Raw genomic sequence first — 12,326 nt, forward strand, 5'->3', positions numbered from 1 at the left:
AAAATAGGACTATTTATTGAATCTAAACCCACTGTGATGAGATAATAAAAAGTCTAGAGCTCAAGGGGCAAAAGCAAGCTAAAGGTGAAGTGTCATCACCGGAGTGCTGACTTGAATAAAATGTTTGATTTGCATGCTAAGTTTTCTTAGTGCTTAGTTTTTTTTTCAGAATCAGAAGAAGAAGAATCAGAATCAGAAGAGCTTTATTGCCAAGTGTGCTTGCACACAAGGAATTTTCTTTGGTGTTGGAAGCTTCTAGTACAGACATTCAACACAATGACAATACAATATAATAAGATTTACAGTCTAAAAGATTCTAAAATATGCATATATAAAATAAAGTCTATTTTACAGAAAATGGGGGATAATAACATATAAGAGACATTGTACAGGGTAGTATATAGTAGAATATACATATTAACAGAATTTGGATGCAGTGTTAATTGTTAATGCATGTACTTTTAACAATTTTCTGAAGGTGGAAAGGATAAAGTTTGTTACTTGCCATATTGATTATAAGGGCGATTCGAGAAAGTTTTACTACAGGCTTTAAGGATGTAATCAATCTTTTTTTATCATTGTTTTCCACCAGACACACACTGCTGCAATCTCTCTCACTCTGTCTTGTTTCTATTTCACAGTGTGTGGTGTTTGCCATGACCTCAGGTCAGATGTGGAATCACATTCGTGGTCCTCCGTATGCCCACAAAAACCCCCAAAATGGACAGGTGGTAAGTCCTACCCTTCAACCTCATTTCCAGTGTCCATAGACCTCACTTCCTTTGTCGATCAACCTCTCTTCCTTTGTCCATCATTCTCACTTTCTTTGTCCATCAACCCCACTTCCTGTGTCCATAGACCTCACTTCCTGTGTCTATAGACCTCACTTCCTTTGTCCATCAACCTCAATCCCTGTGTCCATCAACCTCACTTCCTTTGTCCATCAACCTAAATCGTGTGTCCATCAACCTCACTTCCTTTGTCCATCAACCTCATTTTCTTTGTCCATCAACCTCACTTCCTGTGTCCATAGACTTCACTTTCTTTGTCCATCAACCTCCCTTCCTTTGTCCATCTACCTCACTTCCTGTGTCCATCGACCTCACAGCCTGTGTTCATAGATTTCACTTTCTGTGTGTAAACTCAATACGTTCTATGCCGCTCTTTCAACGTGCTCTTACGTGGTAACCAAACAACACAGTCCAAATCCCTTACTACTCGACACATTTTACCACATGCTTACTCTGAGCCGTCCTTGAGAAGAGTGGTTATGCATCCTCTCATTTCCTCTGTCATTAATCCCAGTGAATATTAAGTCTTACCAAAGGTGTAGCCCACATTCATAAGCAAAATGTTATACTCACGCCCCCGAGCATAATTCTGAAATATTTATGCGCAGAAGCAATCCAAAGCAGCTTTGCTCACATGTTGTTTTGCATTTATCTCTCATTGGCTTCTAAGTGATCCCTCCAGTCAATAAAATCAGAACTCTCGAATGAATTAGGGCCTTTTAATTATTAAAACATAAATAAGGGGATCAGCTACTTACAGTGCATAATCCTTCCCAGTACAACTTCATCATCGTCCCTCATTAGGCTCAAGGCAGGAAGTTCGAAGCCGTCTAATAGGCATCTGAGACGGAGGTGAACGAAATTGCTGATGACACGGAAAATTAAAGTCAGCGAGGTGAGGTTGTAACATCTAACCTGTGTAGTACTGAAGATATCATTAGGGCTGTTGTAAATCGTACCTTCATTACACCTTAGGCTGGTGAGGAAATTTGCTCACGCTAAAAAGTGGGACATTTTTGTGACCGGGTACTGCAAAACATACAATAATGATTTTTTAGACGGACATCAGAAAATCGCTGCTAGAAATGGCTTTAAGTTGAAATGTTTTGAGTCGTTGACTTCTATACCCTGTTGTCGTCTGCAACACGGCCTTGCATGGGATGTGACACACTTACAAACTCCAATACCTTCCTCATTTTCTTATAAATAACTGTTGTCCAAAATAAAGCTTAAATCACCAACATACTTCCTTTACTGACACGAACCATCTGGTGTTTCAGCACACAGCATCAGGATGATGTTTCTAGAAAACTAGTGCAGTTTTAGACTCCACCTGGACCTACAAGACTTTTATGGACTGTACTTTGGGCCCAGCTGCTCCGAGTTGCGTGGGGGGGAGTGGTTTCGCGTGTATGTGCACTGAATCTTTTAACCTCCAGAGCTTGTAGCCACAGGGTTAAGAAGAGGTGCAGAGCCAGCAAGACTACTGCAGTAAAACGTGGCGAAAAATAATAGGCGTGTAAGGAAACACTGCGGCTATGAGTGATTTTTGTATCCGTGGTGTTTAGCTGTGAGAACTTGCTAATTAACAGAGTTTCAGTGCTAGAATCCAGTTTCATTTAAGCATGGGGAGACTTGACTTCAAAAGGACTCATATTTGTATCCATATTTATGTTTGTACATCTTGCCTTTCGAAACACTACAGGGACATTTGCTAAGAGCTAATTGCGTCAACTGATAGCGTCCTGGCTTACTTAAAATCAAGCAAATCAGGAGATGAATTACTGATGCCATGATCAATAGAAACTCTTTGCATATATACAGTACTGCAAACTGTGGCAACATCTTCAAGATGCTTTAACGACCTTCCCAGAAACTAAAGTACCGTGAAAGTTTCAGGTACTTGTGAAAAAGATGTTTTCAGAAATAATGCCATCAATAGTTTGTATTGAATAAATTAACTTTTTTTAACTGATGCAAATATCCGGCGTGACCATCTTCAGCTGGTACACTTGCACAGTTTTTAAGAGTTTTGCAGGTTGGTTGTATTGAGCATCTTTGAGATCTTGCAACAGTTCTTTTTAATTAGGCTGTGTATAGTTTTATTTTTCTCTTTGTAATTCTAGACGTCCAGACATCCAGAGTCGATGGTGAGATTAGATCCCTTTGTGAGACATATTGTCAAAAAAAATCCACATAAAAATGGTTGGAAATCTATATTACCAATAATAGATTTACTCACATGTGGAAGAATTTTATATACAGCTGCGGAAAAAAATTAAGAGGCCATTCCAAATTTCTGTTTCAAATCAGCATTTCTAGATGTATTGTGGCCATTTAAGTCCAGTGTTTATTGAATTTGAACAAAATCAAACCTCAAGAATGACAAAGTCATCCAACAGCAAATGTGAAAGACTGACAGAATGACAGAAGAAGACACAAGACACATGAAAACTGTGATCAAATTTGAGATGATCGCATAAAAAAAAATGTTTTGAACTTTTCCTAAATGCACGTACAAATATTACTGTTGTGTTGCCTAAAAGTAAATCTGAACTTGTTTTCTTTACAGTATTTGAGGTCTGAAAAAATACAGAGCATCTTTTCGGTTATTTTCACTTGTTTTTGCAAATAAATGCAAATAGAAACAATATTTTATTTGAAATTTGGGAGAAATATTGTTAGCAGTTCACAAAATGAAAAAAAATCAGAAGAATGGTCTCTAAAATGGCCTCTTAATTTTTTCCGCTGCTGTATATTCACCCAATAGCTCACTTTACAAGTGCCTTTACATTACTTGCTTGATTTGGAGATACAAACCTACGCATGTATTCTCTGTTCTGAAATGTAAAATAAGCTTCTATAAATAAAATGTGGAAGGCCCCCCAAATGTATGTCTTGCCAGCTCAAACAAAACAAACAAGCCGAAAACCATCCCCGAACGACAATTAAGACGAAGCCGGAAAGGCTAATGTACTATAAATTGTTAAAAAGGCTCATCGCTTGTCTCATTTGTTGTACAGGGTAGGATGGTAAAAATGGTTCATTTATTTGGACGATGTGATGCTGAGGGTGAGCGGGGGATTGTTGATTCTTATAATCTGTTTTATTGTCTTGTGACTCCAGTTCTGAATCCTCGCATTCGGAGAATGTAGCCTGAAGACAGCCTTTATGAAATATTCAAGCCTGAACATTGATCCATAGCCATAAACATGCCGCTACAATGCCATGAATTTCAGACTCCAGGCTCAGGACATCTGCAGCTCAAAACACTGAGAGTTCAGTGTGGAGTATTTCTTGATCTACTGTTCTCTGCCCTAAATTAGACCTGAAGGGAACTTTTATAACCAGAGATTAAAGTGTCGATGCTGGGCGATGTATGGTTATGTATGGATCGTATATCTATATTCGTTACCCTTTTGCCTTTGTTTAATATCCATTAATATCGATTTACTGTATGTATTTGTCCAATCAGAAGACTAATTTTAACCAATAGGCATAGTGGAAACCTTGCCTGTGAAAACACAGCTAAAGTCATTTTTTTGTGATTTACTGTTTTCTACATAATGTAAAGTATATAACCTTGATATATTTATTATTGATGGAGTTGAAGCCATGTCGAAGATTGAAATCAAGTTTAGGAATCAAACTTCCAGTATTTATTGTGCAAAATAAAACAGTGTCAGTAAAAATCTGTTATTTTAATATTTGTCATATTGAAGATGAAAATTCGAGAACTGTATCTGTATAGTATATATATATATATATATATATATATATATATATCATTTAATTAATTTACACAACTTTAGTCCAGACAGGGTCACAAATAAGCATGTTTTCCAAATATTGAACACAAATGTTTAATCTGGTTAAATGAGTACATTTTTCTACTTTGAAGATGCTAAAATATAGCACAGTTTTGGGTTTGGATTCACGTAATTCCCATATTAACATGTGTTTTGACATTTTTAAAAATGTACTTGTATTTTTTAAATGTGACAACGGAGTAGGTGAGCCTGAACTTTGTAAATAGTGTATATAATGCCCAACCCTACAGTGTCAATTCTGTCTTATAATTAAAACTTATGCTTTGGGATATTTTGCAGTAGGCCTACTGTATAAGCAAAACAGTGAACTATTAGGGATATTTATTTAAACTAACAGGCAGTATACAGTGAGGGAAATAATTATTTGATCCCCTGCTGATTTTGTAAGTTTGCCTGCTTGCAAAGAAATGAAGGGTCTATAATTTTTATGGTGGGTTTATTTTAACTGATAGACACAAAATATACAAAAAATCAGGGGAGAAAATGTTATATAAAGGTTATAAATTGATTTGCATTTCAGTCAGTAAAATAAGTATTTGATCACCGAGCAAAACATAACTTTGTACTTGGTGGAGAAACCCTTGTTGGCAAGCACAGAGGTAAGACATGGTTTGCACATGTGTCAGGATACATTTTAGTCCACTCCTCTGTCAATCTTTAAGGTTTCTTGGCTGTCGCTCAGCAAATTGGAGTTTTAGCCTCCTTCACAGAGGTTCTATAGGACTAGGGTCTAGAGACTGGCTAGGACATTTAATGTGCTTCTCCTTAAGCCACTATTTGGTTGTCTTGGCAATATGTTTTGGGTCTTTGTCATGTTAAAGGCACATGCACGACCCATCTTCAGTGATCTAGTTAAGGGGAGGAGGTTCTCGTCCAAGATTTTACGGTACACTGGCCCGTCCATCAGCCCCTCAATGCGGTGAAGTCATCCTGTACCCGTAGCAGAGAAAAAGCCCTAAAGCAGAATGTTTCCAACACTGTGCTTCTCTGTAGGGATGGTGTTCTTGGGGTCATAGTCAGCATTTCTCTCCCTCCAAAAACAGGAGTCAATTTTGGTCTCACAGCACTTTCTCCAAAGCCTTTTCTGAATCATTTTGATGTTCGTTGTCAAACTTCTTGGGCAGGAGGATCATGCGGGTGCTTCAGGGTTTCAATCTATTGTGGCATAGGCTGTTACCTATGGTTTGCTTGCTAACTGTGGTCCGAACTGTCTTGAAATCATTAACAAGCTTCTTCCGTCTAGTTCTGGGCTGATCTTGAACCTTTCTCATGATCATCTTTACCCCATTGGGGAAATCTTGCAGGGAGCTCCAGACCAAGGGCAATTGATAGTTATTTTGTATTTGTTCTATTTACAAATAACCGCACCAACAGTTGTCTCCTATAAGGTATATCTACCTTAACTCAATGCTCCAGGTCTACATCCCCTCCCGTCATCTTCGGTCTGAAAATGAGCAAAGCCTGGTTGTTCCATTACAGCGGGGCACCAAATCGCTTGCTTAAACCTTTACTTATTCGGTTCCCATTTGGTGGAATGAACTACCAGCCTCCATCCGAAGTGCAGCATCCTTCACAAGTTTCAAAAAACAACTCAAAACATACCTGTTCCACATTTATTTGACTAACCAAAAACTCTGTAAGTCAAGTCAATTTATAACCTTTAAATACATTTTTTTCTCTGATTTTTTGGTTGATATTCTGTCTCTATCAATTAAAATAAACCTACCATAAAAATGATAGACCCTTCATTTCTTTGTAAGCAGGCAAACTTACAAAATCAGCAGGGGATCAAATAATTATTTCCTTCACTGTATTTTTTTTTTTTTTTAAGTATTTTGTAATACACTTACATCCTACTTATCAAATAGGTTACTCTTTTTTTGGAAGTGTTTGGAATCACGGGACTTCCAGAACCTATGACCCGAAGGGGATTTATATGATATAATGCCTAATCTGATATTTTAAGCAACTCTGTCAGGCCACACATGCAATTAGTTATCACTGAGGAAAACATTATTTTTCGCTAAAAGGCCTCAGCCGTACTCAAAGCTATAGCTTGTTGCTGAGATAGATTTTCGGTCATCATTTATGGTTGTGCACCGAAGTGTGAAATTAAAAAAAAAAAGGTGGAAATAGTTTGTGCGAGAGACAGTGGTTGGGGAAAAAACATTACCCTGATTTTCTAAACTAAACGCTACATTTGCATGAAATTATATTTCTCTAGTCAGACTGTGAAAGTGCCATTTCCACATTTTCGCTGGCTTCATCCTGCAGCCCAGAGCAAAAGCCATTTAGAAAGTTGAAGGTTGTTTTGATAATGAAAGCGCCCGGCTGCTTACTGATGAAATGGCGAGGCAATGTGAGGTGAAGCTACACATCTACTTGTGCTTCACACCTTAGGACAGATCACACACACACATAAGCACCTCGCTGTGTTTATGCTCTGGATGAACATACTCCAGGCCAAAAACGCTAAACAATTCTCAACATTTTCTCCGGCTTTTATGTCGTGCTATGAAGCTATTCATTTCTTCTCCTTTTTGGCTCCTGGCTACATGGCCATTCTAATAATTTCCTAAAAAAGCAACTCCAGTCCAGGTGAAAAGGATTGGGGGTTATTTGTTACGAGATAAATGTTCCTCCTGAAATTGTGCCTGTGCGACTGTGTGTCCAAGAACCATGAAGCCACGGCACGAAATGAATTGCGTTCCAATTGCAAATAGAAACTAGAAAGCGTAGAAATGTATGGATATCATTTATCCAGATAGAGTAGCTATGGACATCCAAACCTAGAAATGTGTTTGGGTAAAATAAAGGCCTAGCAAATGATTAGCTCAATGTTGCTGCATTAAGGCCATCTCATTAATTCACAACAGCCATCGAGAGGTCTATTGAAACATTTCTCTTTTAAAGTGTAGTTTCTCCATGGTGAACTTAAGAGCCATTGATGATCTTGTGCCGTTTTGTGAAATGAAGGGAATAATTCATTCAAAAGCGAAAATTATGTCATCACTTACTCATCCTTATGTTGTTCCAAACCAGCGATGACTTTCTTCCTAAATGACATTCTTCCATGGAACACGAAAGGATAAATAAAGTTTGTGCTTTAAATTACAGAAGTAATTCAAAAGTCACAATAATAGTTACCTAAATATAGTCCATATGACATGTTTGTGGTCTTCTAAAGTAACAGGATACTGTAATGTAGAAATGATAAAAGTCATTATTAATGAATAATATTTACAGTATATTAAGTGAGCTGTTAAAGGTTGCAATAATTGAGTCAGCGAACCAGATATGATTTGTAATTTTATAAGGACAGTGTTTTGAGCCATATCAAAATGAAAGGCATAAAAATCTGACTGAAAAGATTGTAAGTAAATAATCAAATTTAAATGAACACTGAACAAATATTTAAGGCAACTTAAAATAATGAAGCAACCTATCACGAGCATTTTTGGAGTTGATCTTAGCTTAAAAGATTATGTTACAATTAGATGTCCTCACAACATCGTTACGTTTATCTAATAACAGATTTTTTTCCTAAACATACATTGGGCAGATAGATTGATTATGAAAAAAACCCCAAAAACAACAGATAACTAAAGCCAGACGACAACAAAAGCCAGCAAATAAAGCTGGCAAAAAATTTACGTGCCACAATGCATGCTGGGAATTTTTACCCCCTTGTTAAAATAACTTAATAAATTGTTTGTTCAGAGTACGCTGTTTGTCAAGTTGGAAACACTTATTTTGGACAACCGTATTTCGTTAGTGTATCTAACAAAAGAATCTCTGTAAGCAACATGTTTAGACTAATCTTATTCAGTATACACGAAACCCCTGCTGCTAAAAAATCTTTAAAATGCTTTATTACTTTTGTTAGGGGAACATTTTGCAAGTTCGATTTTATACAGTGAACTTTTTCACACAAAACTTTGGCTTCAGACACTTGGAATATATCAGACAGACTTGTATGGACTATTCACTACTTCTATAAATATGTTTGTTGTTTAATACGTTTTAATGTTTGGCTGAACAACCTTTTAATTCATCTTAAGAGTTTGTGTCCTAAACTTTCTTTGTGGACTTTAATGGGCAAGTTTATCCGGTGTGCTGTTTCAAAGTCACCCCGACTGGCCGCTTCTCTGGCCGCATTATCCTTGCTTCGCTTCACCATTTTCATTTCATTTCCCACAATTCCTTAATGAACTCTCACAGCCTCTTTGAATTTACCACCTCTTAGGGCCAGCGAGAGGTAAATCATCCGTTCTTCCCTTCCAACCGCGTTGTCACTTTTATTGTTTCTCCGCAAATATTTCGGCTTTGAGCTTGGATGCAGCTTTGCTGGGGAGTCTTTATTAACTGAATTGAACTGTGAACTGAAGCATTAAATAAATGTTGCACTTGAGGCAAAGATTTTTCAAGATCTCATCCCGACTCGGATTTATTTCTCTGCGACGATGCCGAGGGAGTGGAGCAATAAAAATGAATCTGTAGTAGAGCAAATGGGAGCTTTAATTACAGCCGAAACAAGAGACCTGCGGAGGAAAATAGCGAACGAAAAAATAAACAAGAGAAGCAAAGGCTGATTAACTGCGAATTAATCACATTGACGCAAATCTTCCATTTTGCCACCAGGACCTTCTGGCTAAAGAAGTTTTTACGGTTAAGTTTTCACAATGGCTGTCAATTTATGAGTAACGATAAACGGCGCACAAACAACCAGAAAATACTCGTAATAAAAGTACATTTTCATTCAGAATGAGCGACCTCGCGTGTTATACTTCATGCACCTCATTGTTGATTCTCCGTCGGCATCAACTCGACCTGTCAGTCAAATTCAGATTAAAAGCCTTGAGACTGTTTGCCACTTTGACCTCTAGCTGGTCAGTTTCAGACAAAAAATTGTTTTATATACTGTATATGGAATTTTATGGTGTGTGGCTTGGTCGATTTCTATCCAGTGCAGTGTGGTCGATACGTAATTGTATTTATAGTACATTTTAGAAGGTATTATAAGGACATGAAAGACATTTATGCCTGTGTTTGGTGGAAATGTTTTACCTTCCTCGTTCATAGTTGCATTGAAAGTCAAATAATTGCAAAAATGACTAAAACCTTCTATATTAGGGGGATGCAGACGTCTCAGTCGCTCTGAGCACCCACTGGCTCATCCTGTATGATGAAATCTTCACCCACTGTGTCTGTCTACGAGTCGCCGTCTTCCTCCGTGCAGACTCTTTCCCGAGCTTATTAGGCTCTATACTGTTACGCTGAAGGCTTGCCGTCGGCTGCTGGAGTTTTGCTGCGCTCCGTCCGTAAGCTTGAGAATTCTTTTGACAGGCCTGAAAACTCTTTCACTAACTTGTGATGGCAGGCTTATTTTATACACTCTGAAAGGCTGTTTGCCCTGCCACGTTCAACTGGCATTAAGACGGTGGAGAAAGATCGTCCATGTTTGTTTATGGGCATTTGAATATCCTGATTATATGGTTTTGTTTATGTAAACATCAGCATGTGTTGGAGGACATGTTTGGGTTCTGCGGGTTATGGTTGCATTTTGCTGAAGGGAAAGTATAAGGTGTATGTGTCATGCACATCCAATGTGTCATGTTCATATTTTTTTTGTCCTAAAAGTGTAGCTGGGCAATTCCATGCAAATGCTAACTTTTAAGATGTCAGTATTTGGTGGTTTTAATTTTTAGAACATTTGTTTGTGTGTTTTTAAAGCATAGTCAGGTAAGTGAATTGTCACATCCATCCTCATAAATGGGAAAATTTTAATAATATAACTATTTTGTGGTCCATGAAGAGCCATTTCTTCTCCATTTGTTGGGTATTAATGCTTCTGATTTGCACATTTTAATTCGTTGGGTATTACTGCTTCTGGTTCGCACAGTTAAATTCACAGAAATCCTACAAAGTATGTTGCATTCATCTTCATGCATAGACTGATATTTTTCTGATGTCTGGACTCTTATCATCAAGGGTTTAGTAAAATAATATTAAATACATGTTCTGAGAATTTATATTTCAGGTTTTGACTCCAAATGTCACATCCATAACACTGGAACTGCCCAACCTGTCAATTTAATAAATTGCTGTCGTTCATTTAATGTAATTGATTATTTAAAAAATGCGATTACATTTAATTGATATTTGATATAATTATTTTGATTTTAAAAATCGCACCAATATCGCACCAATACAATACTAAATAGATGTAATTCTATTTTGATTTGTGAAAAAATCAAATTGAAAAAAAAAAATATTTTATGGCGTTGATGTGTGCCTTATCTTTTTTATATTATAATTAGGAAATACAACAAAATAATAGAATCAAAATGAATCCTGACTGATTTTAGGATTTCATAGTACATTGCCTCATTTCATAAAGGTTTTTAACCAAATCAAATCATTTTCAGAGCTAATATTTACTCTCTTAATAATGACCGGTTCATTCCCTTCATAGTTCGGGGCTGGTTCTCTGGTTGTCATACAGGCTTCATCCAAGTACCTCTCAGAGCAGCCTGCTGATGAGCTTGCGCTCTAGACAAATTGATCTGAACGAAAACCACTCCACCCCTAAACAAGCTCTTATGTCAGGGGAGAGATGTCTACCATTCAGAAACCTCTGACTGAAACACAATCTATACAACAGACGGTACAGTACGGCGTGTGCTCTAGATTTGGAAGGCATCTAGAGCACAGTGTTCTCTCAAACCTGTTCTCATATTTTAAGACCTATGACTAACTGAACCCTACAGAGTAGCTGCCACAACATTAAAGCGATAGTTCACCTAAAAATGAAACTTTAGTCTTTGTTTACCAAGCTGTGTGACCTTAATTTTTTCAGAATACAAAACCAGACATTTGAGAAAAAAGTTTTGTAAGTCGTGTGAAGTCAGACTTTAATACCATCAAATATCATTAGTTTTGACATCATGACATGAGTCAGTGACTTGATGTTATTAAATGGATAGTTCACCCAAAAATGAAAATTCTTTCTTTGTTTACTTACCTTCATGTCATTGGAAACCTTTATGGCGTTCTTTCTTCTACAAAACACAAAAGATATTTTGAGGAATTTTGGGAACCAAACAACGTTGCCCCCCATTGACTTCCATTGTATACATTAGACATTTCTCACAATATCTTCTTTTGTGACAGAATTTTTACTTTGGGGTGAACCATCCCGCCTAACGTCTGCCATATTAGATGTTACTTTTGCGTCCTCTTTTAACCTTGAAGCAATTGGCACTGTTCACTGTCAACATGTCCCTGTCCCTTTAAATCCACCATCAGTATTTTATTATACACTCAAGCCAATTCCTTTAAAACACGCTTATCTTTAAACCAGGCCAGGACTCATTGGAAGGAGTAACAGGCCTGAAGGGAACAAAAGCCACAATGACGCCAACACTGAGCCACTGCACGTGTCAGCGCATCACCATCACTTGAGTGAGTAGAGACGTAATGCTGGATGACAGTGTAGGGGTAATGAAAGGTTGCTCCCACACCGAGTAAACATTCAATCTGCCTGCAGAAACCGCAAAGTTCCTCAAAAGCCTCCAAGACTCACAGATGCGCTTGTCTCTTAAAGGCATAGTACACCAAATATTCAAATCCTGTTACTTTTTACACTAGTTCCAAACCTGTATGGCCTGTGACTCAGGTTTGACGACTTGCAAAAAGAAATAAC

General features: G+C 37.5%; 1 protein-coding gene across 1 annotated transcript in view; it reads left to right on the plus strand.

Annotated features, from left to right (window-relative positions):
• Positions 1–12,326, plus strand: part of tusc3 (tumor suppressor candidate 3) — a 75,264-nt gene that overhangs the window by 42,280 nt on the left and 20,658 nt on the right. Inside the window, exon 6 of the mRNA XM_057332840.1 lies at positions 642–731. Within this exon, the coding sequence (XP_057188823.1) occupies positions 642–731 (90 nt within the window). The remainder of the gene's footprint in view (positions 1–641; positions 732–12,326) is intronic.

Source organism: Triplophysa rosa, linkage group LG4 (assembly GCF_024868665.1).
Source record: "Triplophysa rosa linkage group LG4, Trosa_1v2, whole genome shotgun sequence".
Lineage (NCBI taxonomy): Eukaryota > Metazoa > Chordata > Actinopteri > Cypriniformes > Nemacheilidae > Triplophysa > Triplophysa rosa.